This window comes from Leuciscus leuciscus (genome assembly GCF_965113295.1).
Source record: "Leuciscus leuciscus genome assembly, chromosome: 5".
In the NCBI taxonomy this organism is placed as follows: Eukaryota; Metazoa; Chordata; class Actinopteri; order Cypriniformes; family Leuciscidae; genus Leuciscus; species Leuciscus leuciscus.
Window position 1 is genome coordinate 29,738,682 of NC_138729.1, and position 27,954 is coordinate 29,766,635.

Consider the following 27,954-nt stretch of genomic DNA (forward strand, 5'->3'; position numbering starts at 1 on the left):
TGATGGTGTGCTTCTTACCTAAGAAAGTACTGGGTAATATAAGGTAACTACATGGGTTAAGGTTTAGGGTTAGGTTCAGGGGTTAGTACCTAGTTATTACCAAGTTAGTGTCATTACTACAATAAGTGCATAGGATGTACACGGGGAACAGGACTGTAAAATAAAGTGCTCAGAAATTATGAAATAGTTATATTTCAAGCCTGGAAGTTTGGAGGATAACTTTCTGTGCAGATTGCAATAGTTTTTCACTTTGTCGAAATGCTGTAAACTCTTTACATTTCTTAATTATTATTTTATATATTAAGTTAAATTTTAGCCTTTAATAATCAGACTATTCTGTATTGCAAGTTTGATTCTATCGCAATTAATGTTGCAGCCCTATATTTTGTACCTTTCTGTATTTTGTACCATCCATCCTTCTGTTTTTATGAATATGTCCAGTTCCTACCGATGAAGAGAAGCCCTGTATCTTTCATCAGAATTGGATTGTGTTTTTATGGTGTGGGCTGATACAGATTTGTGTCATCCGGATTGTTTTAGGCTGACCAAGATCTGATCATTTCCACATTTCAGCTGGACCACCATTATGTGTTTTGGCAAACTCATGGGGCTGGTTGCATAAACAAAGGACTTATTTTAAGACTGTGTCTTAAGTACTAGTATGACCAACTAGCATCAATCAGTCTTACTTTCTAGTATCATAATTAGACCAATCTATGTTTTTTATATAACTGATGTAAAACAGTTATGAACAGTCTTAAAGAAAAAATATAACGGCCCCTGACATGCTTTTGCATGTTTTAAAAAAAAAAATTTTTTATGAATACCTCCTTATACAGGCCAGTGTTTTGCTTGACTGGTTGGCTGGTGTGTGTTTCAACTGACTGAACACTGTTGATCCTGCAAAGTGATTGTTGTCCTCTCTGCGGTAGATAGATAGAGAGCAGATATCTGATTTTGCACAGGGATGATCTTTTCTAGGTGTTTGGGTGGCTTGATTCCAAACACTTGGATATAGTTGTATATGTTTTTCCAAATTGTATGCATTTGGTTTACTTTTACTTGGACTCAAGAACGCTCTTAATCGTAATTATCACAGCAGTCCTTAAGATTCACAGCTAGAATAATGATCCCTTAACTGTTTGGATTTTATCTAGAAAATGCTTCAGTCATTTTAATGATTGGTCAATGCGACGACATTTGTGTCCTCATTTACAAAATCACTTTCCATCTGTGTTAACTTTTCAAACAACACATTACAGTTTTTTTCAACGATAAAATCTGGTAAAAACAGAAATATTATATTTATTTTCTGACAGTCACATTCAAATTATGTTGAGTTTCAGTGCTAAGAAATATAAATATCCCAGAGAGCTCAATTTCAGTGCAGGATCTGCAGGGATTTAGTAAAGCATCTGAATCCTTTTGCAAGCCATTGTAAATATACCAAATACAGCAGATTTGATCTGGATAAGACTGCTAATCTTGATCAAGTATAAGTTTCTGCTTGTTAAATCCTCATAATTAGCATTCTATGAGCAGGAGCAGGGAGCAGTATTTTAGACTAATTCTTGGTCTAAGGTAACATGGGTGTTTTGGCCACTGTGTCAAATGGTCTTGTGTCTTATTTCAGAAATGCCTCGGTTAAATTTCTCCTGAAAACACACATACTCTCAAGCATACTAGCTCTATCATTCTTGTGGCAGACTGCAGAATGAGTTCTTCTTTTTTGTTGTTAACCTTTAAGAACCAACTTGTATGATGGTTAATAAAAAAACATGTATGCATGAATTAAAACAAATAATGTTTTAATTAAAATCTAAAAATAGCTAAAGATGTTTGCGTTACGGTGCAGTAATTAGTTAATGCAGTAATACTTAGTTGGAACAATAAGACTAATGGAGATCCTCACAGTTATAAGCACAGCAGTTTTACATCAGCGGAATTAGTAGGAAAATTAAAAGATTTTAATATAGTTGATGGAAAATATGGCAAGAAAAAAAAACAATGCAAGATGTTAATAATGCACTAACAATTTTTAGAAGAAGAGAAATGTAATTAGTATATTGAGAATTGAGCTGAGGGTCACTAAAATTAAACGCTTTTCTAGCAAATTAATCAACTCACTGAAATGCATATATTATAACTATCACCTGCACAGATGATAAAGTGATATTATCTGTGAACTGATGAACTTGAATGTGCTGGACAGAATGTTTAACTGAGACTGTAAATACAGTATAACACAATAACATCTAAAGTGTTCCCTTATCGGTCGGTCACTTCAACGTACGTCGTGACCGACTGATAGGAATCTCGCTAGAGAGGCCAATCTACTTCGAGTGAAACTAAAACGAGCCAATACACATTGGCATGCAATCATCTGCATCAGCTGTTCAGCATTGCAGCGCGGGTATTTAACGAGCAGCAGGTTTGCAAATGCGATTGCATTTAAGTTTTTTGCTTCGGAGCCAAGCACTTCGATGCTCTCTTTAAAGTTGTGAAGACTTTTTCGAGCAAGCTTCTTTTTTGGATTTCTCCAGAGGTGCGGGCGTGATGACACAGCAGCACAAGCAGTCTTTTTTCTCTCTCTCTCTCTCCCCTTCTCTATTTTTTGTTTTTGCCTTTGAGCAAACAAAAAGCTGTTTTTTGGTAAGGTGCACAGGTGAGAGTGCTCAAAAGCCGTTTTCACGGCTCGTAAGACCAGTGAGAGAGACGCGCACAGATGGGTGCACATTCCTGTCTGTGTTTGCGTGACTGTTCCCCTGCGTGTCTCAGCACCAGTGAGAGCAGTCCATTAAAGAGCTTACACAGATAGAACGCGTCTTTACAAAGATGACATTCTATCTGTGTGTTTCTGGATGCGGTCGTTATCTGGGATCGCGGGATGGTCACGATCGCTGCCTCGTGTGTCTGGGCCTCGAACACGCCGAGCCAGCTTTCGTGGATGAGTCATGTGCCCATTTTGGGGAGATGACCATCTCGGAGCTGTGGTCGAGACTCTCGTCCCTGCAAAGGGGCGGAGTCCCCGTGCCTGCGCCTCGATCTAACCCTCCTCAGAGGGTTGCTTCGGGCTTTGGCACGGGAGACCTGAGGATTACGGTGAGCGTGCTTCCTTCGGGGAACCAACCCCCTAGGGACCCTCATCCCTCTCCCGCTCCGCAGCCAGCAGAGCCACCATCGGAACGCTCTGGACCACCCTCGAGGTGTGTACCAGTCGCTTCCTTTGGTGCTCCCCGCGACGAACAGATGTCGATCGCTTCGGGTGTGTCAGCGGTGCCTGAGACGGACCCGGAGATGATGGCCATGCTTTCCCGGGCCGCCAACAGGATTGGGCTCCTGTGGAACCCTCCACCGTGTCCCGAGCCCTCAAGGCTGGATGATTGGTATCTCGAGGTGGCGCGCACTGGTTCTCAGCAGCCCACCCCAGTGCCTTTGTTGCGGCGATCTGCCGGGAGGTGTGTCTGCGTGCGGGTGCATGACAGCGGCCTTGCTTCTACATGCGCGTAACAGCGAGCGTGCAGCTCCGCAGCGCGCCTCAGCAGGTGAGCGAGATTAGACTAATTAGCGGCATACGCCAGAAACCTTCAGACAATAGAAGCGGCGTAAGTTTGTTCAGGTTTGCAATGCAGCTAAGAACAGCAGAGGAAAGAAGATATCGCTGAAGAATCACGGAATTAAAACTCATGGGAAAAGGAAAAGATCAAAAAGGGCTACCGGTAAGCTCACGTCTCTTTACTGGACTCTGAAGACTGTTTAAATGTGATCGCTGGCTACGTAGTAGTCTGTATGGGCAAGCGAAATGTATGGTCTGTTGATAGAGATGCATTGTTAATTTGCACTATTAATAGATTGAAGCTAAAACATTTCTGTACATTGGGTAAATGTTTAGCTTTGTGCAAAGAGACTTAACCATTTCTGAACAGAAGTAAACTTATACTAATCCATAGAAAAAATCGTTTGGAATGCTTGATTTCATTTAGGTTGAAATTATGTATGAAATATGTCATATATAAATTCTGTGTAGAATGATCTAGGTTAATCAAAGAATAACAGGTTAATTTAAAAGTAAATGGGTCTGAAAGTAGAGCTGGCTTTCTGGTTATTCAATGCCTGATTTACACTGTTTACCTGGGTTGATAAATAATGAAATAATGGTTAACATATGTGTAAAATATACTTTACCCTTTGCCTGATGTACTTTGTTGTGCTTTATTGTATTTGATGGGAAATATTGAACTTTATGTATTTGTTGTATGTTTAAAGGTTTTTCACCTTCCTTGTTTACTGGTCAAATAAATTGAAGAACGAGTGAAATCCTGAGTCTGATCAAATCCTTCCCTTTTCAAGTGTGGGAAGCCATGATGTTTTAAATACACTTGACAGCCTTTCTTCCCGGAAGTGCACGAGGAGCTCACGGGGACGTGGATGGCACCTTTTACTGCCAGAAACCATTCCGGTGGCTCCTCCTCCCTCACCACCCTTGATAGGTGACTAAGGGATACACGTGTATCCCGCCAGTGGAGCGGGCCGTTGCTATGCAACTGTACCCTAACTCCACTTGGCGCGGAGAACCGTGTCTCCCTTCCCGGGCCTGTAAGTACTCGTCGGACCTAACATTAGAGGCGGCTTCCCCACAGGCCTTGTAAGCCTTGCTGGTTACAAGGCCTGTGGGGAAGCCGCCTCTGCTGTGCACTCCATGGCGTTGCTGCAGGTCCATCAGGCCAAGGCACTGAAGGAACTGCACGAGGGTGGTAACGACCCACAAATTCTTCAGGAACTTCGTGCCGCAACGGACCTAGCGCTTCGTGCGACGAAGGTCACCGCGCGGTCAGTGGGTCGTGCGATGTCCACACTTGTGGTCCAGGAACGCCATCTCTGGCTGTGTCTGGCCGACATGAGGGGGACCGACAAGCTCCGGTTCCTTAACTCCCCCATGTCCCAGACCGGCCTCTTCGGCGACGCAGAACTTCTCGGCTGTACAAAAGCAGACTGAGGCCATCAAACACGTCCTGCCGCGGCGGTCAGCTGCTGCCTCCACCCCACCGCCTGCGGCCCATCAGTCTGCCAGGGGTTGCCTCCTGTGTCTGCCCTCGCTCCCGCACCGCAGCAGCAGCCTCCACCTAAACGGCGCCATGGAGCCAGTCGCAGGCCAAGAGCAAGCCAAGAGCAAGCAGCCCTAGGACGGGCGACCTGGAGATGGATGGGACTGCTCTTTGTGAGAAGGTGACCGCACCGCTCCCTCCCCCGAAAGAGGGCCGGGTGGAAAATCCTTGTTTTCCTTTTGCTTTTGTTCCGCAGCAGGCCTCAAAACCAGCGGTACTCAAATTTTCAAAAAAAGTTCAAATAAAGTTTCTTCCATGTCTGGGTCCGAAGAGGGCCCTTCTATCGCCAGTAGGCAGCAGTGTGCAGTCCGAGAATGCATCCAAGCCGCCTCCTGCACCTCCTGCCCCGTGGAACCAGGTAAGTGTTGGACAGCACACTCAGACTCCGCTACGGGCAGCCTCCCAGAGAGAGCCTCCCGAGCCCAGTCCCTGTGTTCCACCTCGCTGCCCCACTCCGGGTACACCTACGGTCCCTCTAGTCCCGCTTGTACGGTCTCTGCGAGCCTGGTTAGGGCTCCCCAGTCCGTCTCGCTGGCCCATTCGGACCATCAGGCTCGGCTATGCGATTCAGTTCGCCCGGCGTCCCCCCAAGTTTCGGGCCATCCACTCCAAGCATTTTCGGTCGACGAATCGTGCCTAGAGTTCGGCCGGGTGACAACCATGTTGTACTGAGACCCCAGCCTGGCTATGTGCCCAAGGTTCCTACCACTCCTTTCAGAGACCAGGTAGTGAACCTGCAAGCGCTGCCCCTGGAGCCCTGGCTTTGCTCTGTCCCGTTCGCACTCTGCGTATGTACGTGGACAGAACTCAAAGCGTCAGGACCTCAGACCAGCTCTTTGTCTGTTATGGAGGCCAGCAGAAGGGAAAGGCTGTCTCCAAGCAGAGGATGGCCCACTAGATAGTGGATGCCATCGCCTTGACTTACCAAGCTCAATGCGTGCCTTGCTCCATATTCTCCAGAGTGAAAAACCTGTGAGTCCTCCAGCAACCTCGGCCCGGACATGGCGGAGTGTCCGGTGCCAGGCCTTTATCCGTTGAATCCTTGAGAACCAGGTTTAGGCTGGGTCCCATATGTGTGACTCTACGGGGATCCCATATGTGTATTCTCCACGGCTGCTCCTAATCGAAGCCCGTTTCTTTCCCTTGGGCTAAGTCACCCAATATTCATATGCAGTACAACCTTCGGGCTAGTCCATTTGTATCTTTCCACATAACTCCTTTGAAGATTGTGGCTTCCGTAGTGTCCCTTCCCTCTATAGGAAGGGCACGCTTTCCCAGTGTTATCCAATAATTTCACTGTATGGGTTATCACGGAACAACAGTGTCAGATACACTCTGTTTAAGCCCTTTCCTATCGTCCTTCCAGGCAAGAAGGGGTAGAGGCTTACACAGGGCGCTGGATGGGGTGCAGCAGCTGTGGCGCTTTGGTAGGGATTCCTATCAGTCGGTCACGACGTACATTGAAGTGACCGACCGATAAGGGAACATCTCGGTTACATATGGTAACCCTCGTTCCCTGAGGGAGGGAACGGAGACGTACGTCCCGTCGCCACATCTGCGGCCAGCTTATCAGGCTTGGCTCCTCAGCAAAAAACTGAAATGCAATCGCACCTGCTGCTCGTTATATACCCGCGTGTACCAAATGATTGCATGCCAGTGTGCATTGGCTCGTTTTAGTTTCACTCGAAGTAGATTGGCCTCTCTAGCCAAGATTCCTATCAGTCGGTCACAACGTACGTCTCTGTTCCCTCCCTCAGGGAACGAGGGTTACCATATGTAACCGATACGTTGTTAGTACTCTAGTATATTCATACTAAGAGCTCAGATTTTCACATGGTATTTTGAATTATGAATGCTGTATGTGTGTGTGTTTGTGTGTTCTGTCTTTCAGGTGTGCCATATTTTCGTAACAAATGCAAATATACATGCACGCACACACCAAGATTCAATGCGAATGGCAGTACATGTTTGTGAGATTAAGTGCAAAGAGTGACTCAGAACTAAACACGACCAGATTTTCATATTTGGCATTCAAGATTCAAACTTCAGCCTCAGAGGAGACTAATCTGTTCAAGCATGTTTGGGATATTCTTCACAGCATGCAAACAATAATATGAACATAATGTGAAATATATGGACAAAATAGTTCTATTGAAACTTGTCTTAATGATTTAGAATAATCTCAGTAGAGATCTCCGTTCATCATCAGTGATTAATTGATATATTCTTCTTTCTCCCTTTCATAGTGTCGCCTCCAAAACCAGATTTTTTGAGAACGCTTCCAGGCAGATGGGGAGGTACGTGTGCGTTAATGTGAGGGCATGCATGTGTGTGCATGTGCTGGCTCACGAGTGTGTGTGTGTGAGCCTTTCATTGTTTTCAGCAGCTGCCGGAAAAAGGGTAACATGCACACGCTCATAAAATACACACACTCACATTTGCACCTACAGACATAGTAGCCTGATTTGAACTCTCTGGCTTAAAGAAATAGTTCATCCGAGAATAAAAATTCTGTCATTTATTCATTCCTTATGTTGTTTTCAAGGTCTGTCTTTCTTCTGTTGACCTTAACATGATACATTTTGAAGAACGTTTTGCTCACTGTTTTCCATGCAATTACAATAAATAAAAGCAAAAAAAAAAAAAGCACCGTAAAACTGTCATAAACTTGGTCCACATGACTCATGCGCTACTGTGTATTCCAAGTCTTCTTCGTCATACAATAGTTTTGTGTGAGGAAAAGTCTATTCTAGCTCTCCTCTAACCAATGTCTGGTTCATGAACAAATCATTCTTTTGAGTTGCATCTTTTCCCCGAATCAGTTATCTGATCCGGATGAGTATTCCTGTAGCTCAAACAATAGAGCATGGTGTTTGCAACAGCAAGGTCTTGGGTTTGATACCCCAGGAATGCATCAACTTTTTAATCATTTTCAGTCATCTTGGATAAAAGCATCTGCCAAAGGCATACATTTAAATGAATCATTTATGTAAATGATTTATTGACAAACTAGACTGATTCCAGTTCTCTGACTCAAGTTCAATTCAATGACTCAGTGTTCCAGCTTGCTGGAGATAATCAGTAATAATACTTCATTTGAAATATGGTGCATGAATCGTATGGACCATTTTTTTACGTGGAGCTTGACAGTCCCTGGTCATAAATTGTACCAGTTTAATGGCACTTTTATACGGTGCTTTTGTGATTTTAGATGCTTGAAAGCTCCAGTCTCAGTCATTTCTATTGCATGAAAAAGAATGACATTCTTCACATTTCTCAGTTTATGTTCCATTTTTGGATGGACTATCCCTTTAAGCACAGGATTCAAATAAGGCTACTGTGTCTAAGACTTTCTTAGATACCACAGGAAAGTGCAGAGAAGTTACTTAGTAGTTTTGCAGTCGGAAGTGAGCTACTGCTCAGATATCAGGTTTTGTGTGGAAAATATGTGGGTGTTTGTAATCTAAAATCAGTATGGGCTGATCTTTTACTAAATTATGAATTATCAAGTATGTATGAAGTATATGCCTGATGAAGGTCATGAGAACGAAACTTTGCTAAGAAATATTTTTTGATACTTTTTGCAAGTATTTATAGTGTGCGGGATTTCCTTTTGTTTTTTGAATGATGAAGTATGAAATGAGCAGTTTGGCAAGTTTGGCTGGCTTTTTGAGATTAGGAGGATTCTTTTCACTGCTCATGGCTGCGCTCCAAGCCAGCGCACACACTTGTGTAGTTTAAGTTCAAGGACTTTCACAATGCTAGAACAGATCCCAAAGGGAACTCTCAGAGGATACTAAGAGAAAAGGTTTGACCAAATGCAAAGCATCAAAGTGAACTAAAATGAACGTCTGTAATGAAGCACCACACCCTGTTCATTTCACAAGCCTGTGCACAGCGCTCGCTCTGCAGGTGGCCATATTTCATGTGCATAAAATCTAATGTAGCCTACTGATGATAGCCAAGTGACAATGATATTTTAAAGGGGTAATTCAGCCAAAAATGAAAAAAAAATCTCCATTTATTCACCCTCATGCCATTCCAATCTTGTATGCTGTGAATTTCATTAAAATACAAAAGGAGAATTTGAAGGATTCTGTATCTTCCATGCTATGACAGTTCACAGGGATCATAGTCTGTCAAGTTACAAAAATGACCAAACAAGTGGCATATACGTCTCAAAAAACACTTTAGATATACCAAGATGGTGCACTCATATTAATATGATTTGGATAAACCGATAAAGTGAAACATGCAATATGTCAGAGCCTTCAGAAAGATACAACCCCCGCCTTCTAAATAAAGAGCCATTCGTCAACTGGTAAAGTCATCGCATCACTAGAAGCTCATTCTGACACCTGATGGAGTTTGGGTTCCTCGCCACTGTCACTTCTGGCTTGCTTAGTTGGGGACACTTAATATTCAACAATATTATTGATTTGACTGCACTGACAATATTGGATGACAACTCAACTGAGCTGGACGATGACCAGATTTCTTTTCTGCAGAACTGATTTATAGATGAGCTAATTTAACAATTGATGATCTTTATGATGGAACTGAATCCGCACTGAACTACCTTCAGCTGAACAATGACACTATTTTCTTTTATAGCTGCTATACTGCTGAAATGAACTCTTTTTGCATCAGTGAATCATTTTCCTGTATTCACTGTAAAGCTGCTTTGAAACTATCTGTATTGTATAAAGTGCTATGTAAATTAAGGTGACGACTTGACTAGAAACAGTCAGTGTCCTGCGACACACACTTAGGACTCATTAGCTCATAGGCTGGTCAAGCCTCAAATTTAAGAGTTTTAATGCTATTTGAGCATAATAAACAACATTTATGGGTCAGATTTTGTTGGTGATTTGAAATATGGTTAGACATCTTGAACATTATTTGTCATTTGATCAAGCTTGTCTCGTGACCAAACTTTATGATGTCAAAACTGCACCGTATTGACTTGAGAACTCTGGAAAACTTTGATGGTGGTTTCAGGATCTTTTTGGATCTTGACAGCCTCATCCCTTTGTACTGCCATTGTAGGGAAAACAGAGTAAGAAATAATTAAAATTTTGTCAATTTCCACAAAAAAAACCCCCCCAAAAAACAGCTAACGGGTTTGGAACAACATGAGTGAGTAAATAATGACTGAATTTTCTTTTTTTGGGTGAACTATCCATTGAAGTTACTGAAAATAATGAAATTTATAATAACTTACTGTTTTTTTGTCCTGCAGCTCCTCTCCGAATGCCTCAACTGCAGCTTCTAGAGATGAGGTACGGCATGTTCTACTGTCTTATTTTTATTATTAAAGTAACCTATAGTTTTTGTGCTCATTTCTGTCACTTGTTTATCTTTGCAGAACACTAAATAGGAACTTCCTTCCAGTCTCTGATACAACTTGTGGATAGATGTCTTGTGGACCAATTAACGCACGCACGTCAAGAGACTGTATGTGTCCATGTACGGCACAGGCCTGGAGTCTGGATGTGATTTTAATACATAAATTATTAATGTTACTGACAGAGCATGAAGGAACGCCCCTTGACCCCAGTTTGTGTGTGTGAGTGAATTGGGCAGGGTACTTTTTTTTGTGTGCTTCGCCGCCAATTTCTTGCACTTGCTTACTTTGTTGTAAAATGAAGTCTTTGATTCTTGCTCGGATCAGAGAACAAAAAGAAAGCAATGAATATTTCTTTTCTTTTTTTAAACATTTTGACCTTCCTGCTCACAATAGGGAGAACTCCCTCCTGTTCTCTTGCTCACTGTGTCTCTCAACATCTCCCCTTCTCTCTGACCTACTTTATTGAAACCGATAAGACTTACGGATTTACAGTCTCACTCTACAGACACACTACAGACTTCACTTTATGAAGGTGGTACTATTCCGAATCAACACTAATCAGTATTTAATTACTTAGAAGCTGAACATGCTTCTATTAATCAACAGTTATTACTCAGTAATTAGTAACTGGAAAGGGATGAATCACCTGCAGTGCTGGTTTTAAATGTTTCTGACAAGCAGAGTAGTTACTGTAATTGAAAACTGCTTCTCCTTTTATCCGTTATGAAATTCTTGTGGTGTTCCTACGGCAAACCAAAAGGGATTTAGGAACTTTCGTTACTTTGACTAGTTCACAGAGCAAAGGATGCTTTAATATGTTTTTCTCTTCCTCTCGACCCCCTTCTTTTTTTTTTAAATGATCAGTCAACCTTAATGGTATAGAGATCAGTCTCGGTATTCAGCTTAACCTCACTTTCAAGTCTTAAACTTTGACCGAAAGATGAACATTTATCGGTTTCTTTTGGTCAGTGGGAATCTTCTGTGTGGAATCTAAAGATTTTAAGTCTCATTCTCACTTTCACACAATTGTAAATGTGGAAATGTAAATGTATATGTCAGTATGTTTTTGGTACTTCAGTTACAATAAGGTTGAAATCACTTTAAAAAAAGGTTGAAATCACTTTAAAGGTCACTTTAGGTGGGTTTGGTGCATTCCTATGTATTATTATTATTATTATTATTGTTATAAAGCTCCAAATTTCCAGTTGACATTTTTATGTAGATTTGTAAACATTTTCTTGCTGTTTGTCAAGCTCTCTCTAATTCTTCGTAACAGTCACTAAACCCTGTTTGTTTTTTCATTTTAAATGTACTGCTGCAAGAAAATGATACTTTATTAAAAAAAGAGATAAACTGTTTTATTCTTATGAAAGTAAGCTGTACGTAAGTCAATCCAGAGTAGAAATAAATCTATAAAATGAAATGACCTCATGATAATAATCAATAAATGATTGGAAGGAGAACGGACCTTTGGAATCCAGTTAAATTAAAACAGCTGTGCACCAGTCACAGCTACCCTTAAGAGGGTAGACAAGCTCCCACCACAAAAATGTATCTCGTGCCCAGTTGCTTTTGCATGATATTGTTTATGTCCATCCGACTCAGGGTGTGTTTCACAAAAAAAAGTTGCAAAGAAGGACTTTCAAGAGTTTCAAAAGTTTTTATTGAATTGAAAGAGGTAAAACACAAACAAACCTGATTTACACAGGCTCTACACAACAGGAATCAGAGCATGTCTGATAAGCAATTTTCCATACGAGTGGAAATCAGTTTGCAAACTGAAAAAAGAAATCAGTTAACAACTGTCAATACAACACTACATAACAGTACTAAATTACCTGCAAAAAGCGTGCATGCACAGACTCACACCCACTCACACATACACACAACGGCTGTAAAAAAAGACTATAAAGTTACAAAGATTTAAGTAACAAACATCATTTAAGAAGCCAGAATTTCCTATTCTAGTCATATAAAGCCGAACTACCCAGCTCCTCAGTCTGCATATGGAAATGCACAAAAAATATCCCATACCACCAGGAAAAGACAGGAATTATTCACACAAGAGAAAAAAGCTGTAAAAAAAAAAGCATTCGCTAACGATTAGTTGTGTAATTGCTTGTATCAGCCAGCGAAGAGAGTAAAAAAAAAAAGAAAAAGTCATTGTTACACATATGGGAGTTCTTATATGGTTTACAAAGCTGAAACAGGACATAAATAGATACAGCTATTCATGGTTTTATTATATGGTTTCATTAGCACATTTAGTGTCTGTAAACCAGTGTGGTGCTCTTGTTTCAGTTTAACGTAGCTCTTCATTTCAAGATACTTCGCAGTAATACACATTAGAAAATTATATTCTATCATTGAGAAATCGTTATATAGCATTTTTCCTCCCTTGTTTACTGACAGGCCAATTTATAACCACAGGAAGCATCCTGGTGACATGCAGACTGTTATTAAGGCTCTTGGTTCTGTTGTTCACGTGAGAGAGGAAACATTGGTAGGATCCAAGCAAACCTTTTGTCATTAACACAGGCCAAATTCAATAATTGACAGATTTACAAGTGCATATAAACATATGCTTTTGCTATTGGCTGTCACACCGCACACAGTAACGGTAAATCCAACACACACAAAGTTCTACATCATAGCTCTTAAGAGATGACTTAAGAAAGTCGCAAATCAGCATATGGACCATCCAAGCACAAGTTGGTTCACACATGCGGGGTGTTACATTTGAGTGTCGCTAAATGACATGAGAAACGTTCCATTGTAAAAAAAATTGTGTAAGACAGAGAGCGTCTCTCACAAAGTCAAGTATGAATGAGCTTTATCTGTCTTTACATGCAAGTGTCCGCCTCCAAAGTTCAGCCGGCTAATGAACGACTTTTGGCTTCGGCTCCGTCCTAAAGTGCTGCGTGTTTGTGGTGGAAGTCATGAGCTCTTTTTTGGCAGGGTAAAAGTGCAGTTTGGAGTTCTGCAAATTCTAATGAGTGCTTTTGGGCCGTCTAAATGGGTAAACACCTGCGTGTAATTGCGCGGTGCTCGGTGCTGTCAGCGCAGAAGAGCTGTCTCTGACAGCCTATTCTCTGCCTGGCACATTTAAAGCGTCAACATGCTCTGCAGCGACAAGAGCTCGAGCAGCTAAACCACATCTCGTCGTTTTAACTCGGCGGAAAACTCCCTGCTCTGCTGAAAGCACACCCCAGGTCACCCCAGGTCTGACAAAGACAACACAGCATCGCGATTTCTGGGCTCTTTAAAGAGTAATCTACATACATAACGCTGCAGGCATTATTCAATCATTTAGAAACAAAGAGCGTGCAGAGGAAAAAGACATCTAGAAAATACGAGTAAAGATGTTACTTTCTGACAGATAAACAGAGAATGCTTTAATTGAAGCGAAAGCGGAGAAAAAATACATATCCCTTGTTTTGTTTTTTGTTGTCTTTTGTCTCATTTAACACCCTCGTGAATAAATAGGAAAGCTTTAGCACCTCTTGCCGTTGATTTTGCGGCAGTTGATGGTGATCATGATGTTTGGTACGAGTTCCAGAATAACAGTAGCCTACTGTCCAGTGTTGTCACATACACATAGCTCTTTTTTGTTTTGTTTGTTTTTTTAAAGCTGTGTATCATTTGAAGCTTGTTTTTGTATTCTAAATGTGTTTGTTAAAAGAGCGTGTTAAGCATGTGATTACTTATTGCTAGCGTGGAGAAATACAAATCCCTTAGTGGCACTTACTATAAAGGAAAGAGAGGAAACTGTTAAACTATTGACTACATCCATACATTAGCACATAGAAAGGTTGAAAAGAACCACGCTTAACTTTTACATATATATATACAAGAAGATTACCTTGCCAATTCTTCCATTAAGGACATTGAAGAGAGAGAGAGAAAGAAAGAGAGAGAGAGACTTCATAAGAGCCTTATGGGAAAACAGTCCTGTTTCCTAACAATATCCATTTAGCTTACTGGAAATGCAGTTAAATTTTTTTTTTTTTTTTTTTTTTAATATCTAGGGCTTTAGCATGCAATTATTTGTTTGTTGTTTTTTCATGATGGATATGAAGACACCATGCATAGATTTATATGTATATACTTTTGAAGATCTTCTATACTGACCCAAGCTTTGTTGTATTTTTGTTCTATATACAAACTGTCAACATTATACCCTAAAACCTGAACTTAAATATCCAGGTTGTAAAAAAGGGTACTGAGCCTCGTCTTAACAAAAGTCTGCTGTCTAGAGGAGGCAACTCACGATGACTGAGATGTTTTTCATCCTGCTGTCCTTTCAGTGTTTCAGTGGCAATTTTCAAACCCAACTGTAACAGATTTTCAATTGAATGAAAAAGTCACAGAATCTGAACATTCCGAATGAATAATGCCTTTTAAAAAGCTTTTATAAAGAGCCTCTACATTTCATTAGAAATGAATGAAGCCCTTGTTTTACAATCAATAAACTAATAAAGCAGGGTGGAAACTCTGCTGTACTGAATTCCATAATGTTTTAATACTACAGCACTGTATTTAGCAGAGTGGTGTTCTAACTAACAAGAGGAAAAGTCATAAGCGAAGAGATTTGTCTTGGTTTTCGCCACGTTCGGATGTATTTCTCGATGCATGTAGCTTTGATTTGTCCTAATCTATCAATTCACAGACAATAAATGAAACCTTTTTTATCCCACGATGCATAGAGAGTCAAGGCAGGTCACACTCTGATAGGGATCTATGTATTGTCTTTTTTTGATTAAGGGCTCAGGTGAAACTTCAGTGATATTTTTTCCAACATATCCACCGGGCAACACGCTGTAACTCTTGAAGGATAACTGCTGGTCGAAAGAAAGAACAAAATCCGGGCTGTCAGTTTGAGAAAATGAGCTCAAATGATCTCTGAGGAGAAGATAGACAACTGTAATGATGTAATGGTCCCGCTACTTTTCAGGGCCATTTTTCAAAGCGAGGGAGGCGAGACTGATATAGAAAGGGAGGGAGGGAGTGATGCAGGGAGGTTAGAAATCAAAAAATCTGTATTATTCAGTCTCATCGCTCGATTCGAGTCCAGATTAAAAGCATCGCAGGCTGGTTAAGGCTGGATCAAACTGGATCAGGCCGAACAGACTGGCTCATATGGCCTGGGTGGGGTTGGTATGGATCGGTGGTTCAGGGGCGTAGTCATGTCATTTGTGAAACAGGATTGGTTTAGACAGGCCGGCGAGGATCTTTGGCACCTGGACCGAGATTATTTCTGCAATCATTTCGGGAAAGCTGACCTTTGTGGGCAGGGACCGGGCTTGGACAAAGAGGTCAAAGGTGAACTGGTGCAACTTCTGAACAATCTGGGTGAGGGAGAGAAAGAGAGAGAGAGAAGGAGGGGAAAGGAGAGACAGGAATCAGCAAAATGGCAATATATTAATATTACAGGAAGAATTCAGCAAGAATGTATTGTGCCTGACAATAGTACTGTAATTTCCGTGTGTTACCTGTGTTGTTTATATGAACCAGATTTACTGAAGGAATAATGTGAATCCGTTAGCCAAAACACACATGGCCAAACAATTTATAAACTCATCTCTGCTCGATTCTGTTCTGTTTTGGACAATGCAGCAGACTACTACATTCGGACATACTATACAGCGAGATTGTCCAGCATTCACCCTAACTGGCTCTTGAAATGCGATTCTATCTCCTACCAATTTGCATCGATTCACAAATTTCAAAAATGGATTTTCTGAAGTGTTACACACTTCTTTAATTTCGCAGTACTATTTAAAGTTACTTACAGTTATTGACGTTAATCACAATAAGCCGTGAACAAGGACTCGATGCCGCCTCTCACATGCATGCAATCTCGAAATCAGTTCTCTTTCACAGCTACACACACAATTATGTCAAAATGCACATTGTGTTGACTGTGGACGGAAGGATTTTTTTAGAAAATCTTTAATATGAATCAATTTATATTTAATTCGTACAGTGTTTTATTTTTACATTTGATTATTCAATTTCAGTAGTATTTCTACATGTTAAATAAACCTATGCTACTGTGCCTGAAAAACTTAAAGTTTATTTATTTGTGTATTTTTCTATTGTATTTGTCCTATTGTTTGTAATTTGCTTCTTTGTTCCTATTTTTAATATAAAAAATAAAATAAAATAAAATTGCCTGCCTTACTTTATTACAGAAGACTGTGTGTAATAATTGCAGTCAGCTTAAAGGGCATTTGTTGTATTGAGTTGACTAAAATGGGAAGAAAAACTAAATAAATTTCAAGGTTCACATTTAATTCAGTAGGATTATTTTTCTTCTAGACATTAAACTGTCTACTGCAGTAAAATAAGAAAAGTAACAAAACAGTAAACTACAATCCAATCTATTTTACAGTGCAAATAATTATATAATAGTATTACAAGTAAAAGTAACTATTTCAATAATATTTTAAAATGTAATTTATTCCTGTGATGGCAAAGCTGAATTTTCAGCATCATTACTCCAGTTTTCAGTGTCACATTATCGTTCAGAAATCATTCTAATATGCTGATTTGGTGCTCATGAAACATTTCTTAGCATTATCAATGGAGAAAATCGTTGTGCTACTTTATATTTTTGTGGGAACCACGCAAGCATTTATTTAAAATATAACTGTTTTGTAACAATGTAAAAGGCTTTACTGTCACTTTTGATCAATTAAAGCTATTAATTAATATTACTGACCCCAAACATTTGAACGGAACTGCATCATGGGGCAGGTAATGCATGTAAAACACTAATGAATGTTATGTATGGTGTCTCTTTTTATCTATGTGTATGTGATTGTGTGTATGCATGTTACTTACTGGTTGCAGTGAGTCCATCAGTCGGGTCAGCTGTTGGAAGCGCATGGCACAGTTGGTCTTCCTGCCATAGTTGATTAAACGATCAAGCTCGTTTATATATGTCAGACGCAGCTCATCAAAATACTTCTGACTCTTCAGCCCCTCCACTGGAACTGCAGAAATAGAAATAAATACTTTCACCTGAACTTGCAAACAAATATTTTTATTGAAATACACCAGTTTTGTGTTTACTTATTGCATCTTGCATTTCACCGTGTAATATAAATTATAAATAAACTACACATGGTATAAAATGGGGACTAAACTAAGAAATATAACTTTTTTCTTTTTTAACAATGGTCAGTGAAAGGAGGTACTTAACCTTAAGGTAAGTAGGCTGTTTCATTTTCTATAAATTTTCTATAAGGTTTGACATTTTTGTGACCCTATAACCAAAATGTAGGGGGGAAAACAGTTTAAAAGACAGATTTCTGTGATCAATATTTTCTAGTATATATATTTTTTTAAATTAATACAAAATGTACAGTTCTAAAAAATTCAAACAGTTATCACACATATATGTATATATACTGTATATATTCTGTAATCGGAGAAAATCATTCAATAACAGGATTGAGCACAAAATTTGAGACCCAGTTACATTTTGTGGTTTTGGTGTTTAAAATGAGTTAATGAAAATATTTTTTACTGTAATTATCAAGTATCAATTCAGGAGATTATGCCAAAATTCATTAGAATTGTTGAATATAGTCTAGAACAGTGGTTTTCAAATGATGTAGCAGCATGGTGAACAGAAAAAATAGATACTGTTCGACGGACAGTTGTTCAGATTTACGCCACTGGGCAACTCTAAAGACAAAAGCATCTAATGCCCGAACTGGACAAAGCAGATTACTTTCTTCTGGTCTGGATCCCGGAAGGGAGGAGGATAGAAGGCCTGCAGCACAATTGATCTAGCCACATTAGTGGGGACCTTAGGAATATAACCCGGTCTAGGGTGAAGAAATGCCTTCACCATGCCAGGTGCAAATTCCAAACATGAAGGGGCAACCGACAGGGCTTGCAAATCTCCTATTCTTTTAAGAGACATAATGACATGGAGGAACAACAGTTTAAGAGTCAGGAACTTGACTGGAACCTCTTTAATAGGCTCTAAGGGAGCCATGGACAGGCCTTGGAGCACCACGGCCAGATCCCAAGCCGGAACCCAAGTGCATACTGCAGGCCTCAGCTTTAAGTGCCACAGAGGAAACGTTTTACCAACAGGTCTCTCCCTAAAGACATTACACCCAAAGGAATATGGTAAGCAGCTATAGCCGCCACATAAACCTTTAAGGTGGGTGGGATAACCCTGCAGTGAATCGCTCTTGCAGGAACTCCAGCACTGTACCAACAGGGCAGTTAACTGGGTCCAGCTGATAACCACTGCACCAAGAAGTGAACACTCCATACTTCAAGGAATACAGTTTCCTTGTGGAGGGAGCTCTCGAGTAAAGAATGGTCTCAACAACCTCAGTTGAGAAGGCGGAGTCTATGAGCTGGGCCCCCTCAGAGGCCAAGCCCACAGCTTCCACAGATCTGCGCGGGGATGAAGTATTGAGCCCCTTGCCTGGGGTCCCTCCTGACTGGAATCTCCCAAGGGGAGCCGTCAAGGAAAGACACGAGATCCGAGAACCAAACTCTGCCCGGCCACAGTGGGGTATTTAGAAAAAAACGACCTTGTCCCTGCGAACTTTTTCCAGAACACCCGGGAGCAGAGCGATCGGGGGAAATGCAAATGAGACGCAAACCGGTCCACTTCTGCCTGCCGAACATCCTCCATATCTGCTCCACCACATTGGGGTGAAGCCTCCATTCCCCTGGCCTTAGCCCCTGCCTAGACAGGATGTCTGCTTCCTGGCTCCCAGTGATGTAAACTGCCCTGAGTGAAAGCAGCTTCCCCTGGGACCACAGAAGGATTTGGTGTGACAGTTTGCAAAGTGGACGTGAACGCAAACACCTGGTGATTTATCTAGGAGACCACTGAAGTGTTGTCTGTATGGAGGAGCAAATGGTGGCCCCCCTGAGGTCTGGGAGGAAATTCTTGAGAGCAAGAGAGACAGCAATCATCTCCAGGCAGTTGATGTGCCAAGAGAGATAATGACCCCTCCACAGCCCTGGAGTCGAGCGACCATCTAGGATCGTTCCCCAACCCGTGAGAGAAGCATCCGTCATTAGCATCTTGCAACAACAAGGAACTCGGGAACACGGGACCTTGGGATAGGAACCAGGGTTTCTTCCACATAACCAAGGCACGTAAGCATCGCCGCGTTACTTTGATCATGCGAAATGGTTTGCCCCCTTGGCCTGCTGTATATCAGACCCCACCACTGCAGGGGTCTCATGTACAGCAAGCCAAAAGATATCATGTTGGACGCTGCTGCCATCAGACCTAACAGTCTCTGGAACTTCTTTACAGTGTGTGACTGGCCTAGCTTTATTCATGGTTGACCGAATTGATTCGATGCGCACCGGAAAAAGACGTGCCTGCATCGTAACCGAATCCCACACCACACCTAAAAAAGTGGTCCTCTGAGCTGGAGAAGGCACAACCTTCTTGGCATTTAACCTTAACCCCAACACTCTAATATGGGCAAGAACGACATCTCGATGCCGAACTGCCAGCTGATGCGACTGAGCTAGAATCAACCAATTGTTGATGTAGTTCGGAATGTGGATGCCCTGAAGTTGTAATGGCGCCAGTGCTGCATCCACGTATTTGGTGAAAGTGTGGGGTGATAAAGCAAGACCGAAAGGAAAAACCTGATATTGGTATGCTTCACCCCCAAAAGCGAACCTCAGGAACTTCCTGTGTTGTGGAAGGATGGAGATATGGATATATGCATCCTTGAGTACTATCTGGACAAACCAGTCCTCAGGTCCATCTGTGGCATTTGTATCAAGGTTAGCATTTTGAATTTGAACTGCATGACTGACTGATTCTTAAGACGCAGATCCAAAATGGGACGCAACCCTCCATCCTTCTTTAGAATGATAAAATACTGGCTGTAGAAACTGGTTTCTCTGTCGGGGTGAGGTACACATTCTATGGCCCTCTTCCCCAACAAAGTTTTTACCTCCTTTTCCATAACCAGAGCCTGCTCGGGGCCCACCACTGTAAATTTGGGCGGGCAAGACCCGAACTGTATTGTATATCCCTTTTTGACTGTGCGCAGGACCCAACGAGATATATTTGGCAGTACTTTCCATGCTGCCAGAAAATCTGCTAAGGGAACCAGTCTCTCGAGACTGGCGTCTAGTGTTATTTGAGTTACCAATTTGGCGCCCTGAAGCAACAACTGGCAGGGAACAACCGAACTGGTTGCTCTGGCACCCTCCTCAGAGGGGGCGAGCATCCTAGTGCCACTATGTTTCCAAGCGGACACTGAGATATGCACACGATTCTGAAGCACACAAGGTGGCGGGGTTGGCAGAACTGCCCCCTGAGGGCACCGTGTAATGAGGTGTTGACCACTTCCCCCCGGATGGGGACCGCCCTTAGAGGTCTGCCGCCATTGGCATCAGGACCGCTTTCCTGCAGCCTTCTTGGCGATAATGACAGTCCTCAGATCCATCTTACCCCGCAAAGGCTGCGGTTGAGAGCGCCTCCCCGGTCCCCATTCCTTGTGTAGGAGAGTTCGGGTGGCGACGCTCTACTTTCAAGTGGCACGGTGTGAGGAGCTGGTTTTTAATGTTTGGGGCTGCTCCCACTCAGCAGCCCCTGAGACCTGAGAGTGGCAGGAGTTTTTGGAACGCCGCCGCCGCCTGTTTGCTGGCCTCTTGAAACCTATCGCCGACTGTGTTGACAGGCCAAAAGGGGACAGCGGGGCATCATCAGAAAACTTTTATCTTTCTCTTTGATTGCACTTAAATTGAACCACAGGCGACGTTCAGTGACCTTGGTGGCTCTGAGAGTAAGATCTGTGGCCCGATGCAGCTCTGTAACTGCGTCAAGGCCAATATCCCTGCTCTCATCCAGGTCTCCTAACAAGTCAGCCTGGTGGGCTTGCAGCAGTGACATTGTATGCAAACACTCTTTGGGCATGCTTTATAGTTTCCGGGTTCGTGACACCACCCACCTCTTGACGTCCCATCACACATTGGACTGATTTCACACATGCTTCACGACGCAATCATGCAGAGTGTTCCCACAGCGTCATTTCTCGAAGCATCACGTTTTGTGCTCATGATGATAGTTCTGATTATTAGATTATGTATGTCGTTTGTTTTTAGCAGTTTATTAATTTGTGCAAAATATAAAAATGATCCATACTTTCCTTAAGAGGTAAACCCTGAGTAACAGGCTGGTCTGCAGCACGCACGATGAGACAAAATAGTAACTCAGAATAGATTTTATTTAAACTTCACAATATTCAGGAACACAGGGAAACGTAGGAGGAATAGCAAACCAATACGAGAACCGACAAGGGACTGAACAAAACAGGGAGTTTAAATACAAGACGAACATAATGACCGACAGGAGATAATTCACGAGTTCACACTTACATACAATTTGAGGGGGTAAAGTTTAATGCGTATTTGGCGTGCTGTCCGGGGGGAGGGCTCCGAACTCGGAGTTCGGCCCGAACCCAGAGTACTCCCCCCGTATGTAAGTGTTTAGGACTAGAAGCGTGGAGAAGGGGTGGTGGGGGGATGCTGCAAAACTGTCAATGGATTGAGGTGAGACTGCTGAATGTATATATACCTATTACATTTGATTGCTGAGTGCTCTCCACTTGTGTTAATTATCTGAATGTGCTCCTCCCGAATATTGTTAATAAAACATCATTTATTTGTAATAGAAACAAACGAGGAGATAATCAGTGACCAAGAAAACTCAAATTGAACTGAGCAGAGAGACAGGAACAAAACAAAACAGAATATAAAACTCCATAACTGTGACCCCCTGCACCCCCAGTATGTTTTCTCAGTCCCAAGGCTTCTATGTGCCATACACATAGGTGTCTAAATAAAAAAATAAAAAATAAAGGCATGATAAAACATCTGATTTAAACTTTTTATATTCATATCCAGTTGGGAGAAATATTTACTTTTTTTTGGTAAATATTGGTAAAAATATTTGGCTCTTGGGGCCAAAGATTCTCATCTTTGATGACTATTTTGAGTGTTTAGGATTTTTTCTTTTACAAAGTATTTACTATTCCAAAAAAGTATTGTCCGGACAAGGAAATATAGAGACTGGACCTTTTGGAACTTTACTTGAATACCCCTGGACTAGAAGCTCTCTGAGGTGGGTCAGGTCAAGGCCACAATTTCAAGATGCTGATTAAAGACATTTTATGTGTTTACAACTGGCTACTTATTAGTTGTTAATATCTATGAGTACTCTGGCAGAAAAATCTGTGTGTGAACATACAGAAAGAGACACAGAAGTAGACTCACTGATGCTGAAGAGGAGGAGGGCCTTCATGCAGAGGAACTCTTCCTGTGTGACCTGCAGCAGCACAAACTCCTGCGAGAGGTGCTTCATCTGAATACAGTGCTCGTACATGCTGGAGATATGCATCCTACGACTGACAGACAAGGGCAGATTAATAGACAGACACACAGAGAGAAAGAAGCAAACAAAGAAACATCTGGCAATTTCAGATTGAAAGAACTTCCCATCCGCTAATTACCATACAGTATTACTGAATAATATCGTCAGTCATCTAATGACTCCTAAATCTCCTACTAAATGAAATATATTTCATGCCTAAAACGCAATTCCCGTCGACAGTACTGGTATGGGATATGGCCAAGATGCATTTAGTAAGGAAGTCTTCTATTTCAGATATTGGTGAAAAAGGCCATTGAGAGCATGTGTGCTCCCCAAAAAATCCAATCTCTCCTGGGATTGTGTTTGTGACAAAGATCCTCCACACCATAATAAGCCAGCAGTAAATTATAAATGAATCTTGGAAGTCTCCACGACGAGACTGTTATTGTGTGCATGAAGTACAAGATATGTACCTGCTCGACAGAGAGAGAGAGAGAGAGAGAGAGAGAGGATGATAAAGAGATGGAATAAGGCAGAGAGAGGGCCGCTAAGGAGAAATGAAAGAAAAATGAGTTTGAGGAAAGATGGATTAGTACATTTACAAGACGAACAAATGGACAGAAGAAGGAAATGGAATGAAAAAGAGTGAGAGAGAGAGAGAGAGAGAGAGAGAGGAGGCAACAATACAAAACACAGATGGTGCCGGACACAAAAGAAAACAGGCAAATAAGGGCAGGGCGGATATGAAAGAGAATAAGACTGACTCATTGAAAACCAGGTCTGGAGCGAAATACAGCATCCGCGCATTGGCGTTCTTGTAGGATCTCCAACCCAGAGCAAAGACCATCACTCCCATCCAAGTGTGTTGTATGACTGTCATCTGATCATCCACATGCAGGTTACGGAAACCTGAGAGATGGGGAGAGATGGGAGAGATATTTGTGGTTTGTGTTTGATGCCTATAGCTCACAGTTTGTCAGCTGCCTGGGTGATATTAACTTCATTTACGACTCTATTTCAATTCCGCCAACTCAAGCTATGAATCAGAATTAATCTGACGTTACTTAGAAAAAAATATGCATGCCTATCTGAACCGAGGATGTTTAGTACATCGACTTGAACCAAACAAAACTGAGTTTGTAGAAAACCAGGCAGCATATGCACTGCTGTCAGGAAACAAAGGGGAAACATGCTGCACGTTCCTGGGCTAAAACTTGACTTTTCTCTGAACAGATTCACCATTAGCTTCAGTGCAGATTAAAATGCATTACAGTTTTATTATTGCTATCAATAAAAGGACATTGGAGAACCGCAACCAATCACAACAACCTAATTCCATCACACACATCTCAGTATTTGATGGTTTGCCGTCGGCACATTTTACATAGGATTGAAGTCAGCCTTTGCTTTTCAAAACGCCCTTTATCAAAGCCATTAGAGGGAAGTAGATTACACAACACGTACTCTCAAGCCTTTCAATTGGAAATAAAACCATAATTAAATCACTGTGGAAAAAAATAACCAAATAATTATCCACTGATGTCCCGACATGAATCAACAGGCAGGATCTTTTTTGATGAGCTTTATTTTATTTTTTTATGTACTCTTTGTATTGGTTTCATATGTTTTTTTTAAAACAGTAAAAAGTAATACTTTCATTACACACTGAATACATATTGTACATCATAGGACATTTTACAACTTGAACTAACCTTGTCTTGTCATAAAAAAAGTCCAAAGATTTTATGTTTTAAGAGACTATGAGGGTCTGCAGGGGTCCTCTCTGTGATATAATTTGCTGTTTTATGGTTTTATTTCCTGCATAATTCTGCATGTTGTTGCACCACATTACTGATTTGGTATAAAAAAAGTTTTTCAATAATTATAAGCAGGAAAGCAGTGTTGTTAAAATGTTTTTTAATTGTTCAAAGAAATAATAATAAAAGAATATACCAAACTACTTCAAACTATAAATAAATGTAAACTTTTCTCTAAAATTTTTTATTTGGTTAAAGAGGCTTTTTCTTCATTATGACATCCTGACCTTTTTTTTACCCCAAGAGGTGTATTTCAATTATTGTATTAACTTATTGATATATATATATTTAAAATAAGCTAATAGGTAAAAAAATGCAATCTAAAAAGCAAAATTGAAATGAAGCTGAAACTGAAATGAGTTATGACAATTTGACATGCTTAAATTACCTGGAAGTCCTTTGGCCCATTTCACTACCTTGACAAGTTGCCTCTCTCCCAACTCGTTAAGGCTGGTGAGGAGAGCAGCTGCCGAGTCAGGCTGAGCATGATCGTGGCCGGCGTTCACCACCTCTGGCTCGATGGACTCCAGGATGTTCAGGAAGATCAGCTGCGAATGGAACGTCAGGCAGGGCTTGGGCGACAGGCACTGGACAGTCTCTAACGGGCCCTGAACGGAGCCGACCTCATCCGGACCTTTCATCTGTCCAATCTTTCTCAGCTTGCGGGCTGCGGCACAGAACAAAAACAATATACTGTAATAAACAGAGTGGGAGTATTGCTTTGTAAATTCAATCTACACAAAAACACAATATCAATCTCGAACACATCTTTATTTTATCTAGCACATATTATTTAGAAGCCAATGAACCAGGTGGTCTCTGAATAATGAGGCTAGCATGATCCTATTTCTGCTCATGAATATCTCTATTATACAACAGAGGATAAAACCTGCACTGCAACGGGTAGTCTCTATGCCACATTATCTTCTGCAAGTCAGCACAAAGAAAGATTACTGGCTGCAAAACACACCTGAGACAATGTGCTTTTCCCTCGGCTGACACTACAACAAACGACCTGACAGGATTAGCGTAACTGCATTGATGTATTTCAGTAATGTGGAGCAGTACTACAGACATTCAAGAATGCAAAACTTTTGTCGTTCACTTAATACTTGCGGATGTGCATTGTTTCATCAGAAACGCCCGTCTTCCTCCCTCTTTTAACTATGCACATCAGAGTAAACCATCTGTATTCCAAGGCTGCTGCTAATAAAGTGCATTAAATGAAGATGTAAATATGCGGGTGTGTGTGTGTGTGTGAGAGAGAGAGAGAGAGAGAGAGAGAGAGAGAGAGAGAGTACTGCGCTTTAATTAGTTGCTAGAGTAGCAACAGTTTTGCTTCTGCTCTAGTGAGTGCCTGTGGTTCTGTTATGATGCTTAACACTCTCCACTCTGAATTATAAATCAGAGATGCTTATTATTCAATGGGCAGCGTTAGGGTGAGGAATGAAAGACTATCGGTTGAGATGATTTACAACTCACAGATTTTAATGGTGCATTACAAACACAGATCCCCCCAAAAAAAGAAAAAACAGCCTCTATTAAGAAAAAAAATTGATTCATTTGTGAGGCCGCTGATTTAAATGCCTAAAAAGCTCTTCGTTGCTGGCTAAGAGGACAAACTCAAGTGAAAATTACTCTCAGCCCTCTCAGATCCCCACAAAAAGGAGGCTCCAATTTTGCTGACGAGAGACCGGAGCCTCTCTGCTTGTGGTCTAATATGAATTGTGGTAAAGCGACAGAAAAGGGGAGAGAGTAAGATTACAACTTTATCATGAGGTGGTTTACCAGAAGCCTATGGGTTTGCTTGGCAAAGTGCCAGAGACTCCACCACCGTGCTTCTCTCTTCAAAAGACACATTAACCTGCCATCCCAGCAAATACCATCAAAAATATAATGTAGATGGCAAATACCACAAAAACACTGTCTCCTGTACCTTGATTTGCAGTTCAGTCAGGACCACTTCGCCAAGTATATACATTTATTACAATTATAGCATACAGTTAGTGTTGGTGGTATGGTTCTGTTCTGGGCAAAACTCCTACGCCTGTCCATGCAGCTATGCCTGGACAGAGCGGGGAGAGCAGCAAGTCAAACCCCCAAAACAACCATATATGCCGATACCCCCCAACACAACTGAAGCATTTGAATGGTCGATAATGTGAAATGTTGGCTTAATATGTTTTTATGGGGGAAGCATAACCCCAAGCTCAGCCAGCGAGGACGTGCGATCGCGTGTTGCTTTGAGCTGCTTAGCAGTGTGATCGTAAAAGGGGGAAGCATACACCCCTAGCAGCTGCAAATCTATATCTCCAATTTAGAGTGTTTGACATGCTATTACTTGCATTAATGGGGAAGCGTCACCCCGAGCTGAGTAATCGAGGATGCAACAATCATGTTGCTTAAGTTGCTTTAAGCATATATGTGATTGTAAAAAAGGGGGAAGCATACACCCCTAGCAGCAGCAAGTTAAGTACATTATGATTAATGTATGTAGCCCATGTATAATTGTACCGTATAATGGGGGAAGCGTCGCCCCTGCTAGTAACGAAGATGCGCAAGCGTGTTGCTTTGAGCTGGTTAATGCGAATTATGTGAGCGTAAAGGGGGAAGCATACACCCCTAGCAGCAGCCAGTTAAATACAACAAGCTTGTTGTATATTGCATAATTAGTAGGCTGTACGAGTGGCCGTCCGGCAGGGGAAGCATACACCCTGCGGAATGAATTTTGAATGACTGTTCGCGAAAGCATCGGTGAGTAATGTAATAATGACTTGTGCTAAGAAAAGCAGTTTCCTCAACTCGCAGCCATACAATAGTCATCTAAATTCAGCAATGACAGTTTATGCGAGCAGCGATGCTATGGAAGAAATGCTGAAGGAATGGGAGTTTATATGTGCTGTGATAGATGTCGACACTGGATTGGAACACGTTATGAACAGCTGGCTATCAGCTGATGCAAGCTTGGCTGACATGGCCTGCCTGAACTAACGCAATGCTTGATTTTTGTTTTGTCTTCAGTATGGAGTAGAACTGAGATCTAAAGTTTATGTCTGAGTTTGATTCAGCTTCAAATAGGCTGTAGACAGGCTGAAAATTATAAGAAAGACCTATTATTTTACATATTCTGTAATGTTAACATTCAGTCTACGGAAATACACACCAATCGCGCAAATCAGCTTTGCACAGCGATGGCTTCAGATGCCAATTTAAACAACCATAAGTCCATATCCAGTACTCTAAAAAAGGTTAAGTCCACCCATGAGAGAAGATGCAATATCACTTTCTCTCTAAAGT

General features: G+C 41.5%; 2 protein-coding genes and 1 long non-coding RNA gene across 4 annotated transcripts in view; 2 read left to right on the forward strand and 1 right to left on the reverse strand.

Annotated features, from left to right (window-relative positions):
* ophn1 (oligophrenin 1) overlaps positions 1 to 11,918 on the forward strand; it is a 43,823-nt gene extending 31,905 nt beyond the window's left edge. For both annotated transcript variants that reach the window (XM_082169031.1, XM_082169030.1), the window contains 3 exons: positions 7,352 to 7,402; positions 10,348 to 10,387; positions 10,474 to 11,918. In XM_082169031.1, coding sequence (XP_082025157.1) covers positions 7,352 to 7,402; positions 10,348 to 10,387; positions 10,474 to 10,485 — 103 coding nt within the window. In that variant the 3' untranslated portion in view covers positions 10,486 to 11,918. The remainder of the gene's footprint in view (positions 1 to 7,351; positions 7,403 to 10,347; positions 10,388 to 10,473) is intronic.
* A 177-nt stretch (positions 11,919 to 12,095) lies between these two features.
* Positions 12,096 to 27,954, reverse strand: part of ar (androgen receptor) — a 106,906-nt gene continuing 91,047 nt past the window's right edge. The window contains exons 4-8 of the mRNA XM_082169029.1: positions 25,046 to 25,324; positions 23,605 to 23,749; positions 22,744 to 22,874; positions 17,302 to 17,453; positions 12,096 to 15,803 (exon numbers count right to left, since the gene is read on the reverse strand). Of these exons, the coding sequence (XP_082025155.1) occupies positions 15,645 to 15,803; positions 17,302 to 17,453; positions 22,744 to 22,874; positions 23,605 to 23,749; positions 25,046 to 25,324 (866 nt within the window). The 3' untranslated portion in view covers positions 12,096 to 15,644. The remainder of the gene's footprint in view (positions 15,804 to 17,301; positions 17,454 to 22,743; positions 22,875 to 23,604; positions 23,750 to 25,045; positions 25,325 to 27,954) is intronic.
* LOC309498361 overlaps positions 21,820 to 27,954 on the forward strand; it is a 205,525-nt gene continuing 199,390 nt past the window's right edge. Inside the window, exon 1 of the long non-coding RNA XR_014205926.1 lies at positions 21,820 to 21,955. This is a non-coding gene — a long non-coding RNA (uncharacterized lncRNA). The remainder of the gene's footprint in view (positions 21,956 to 27,954) is intronic.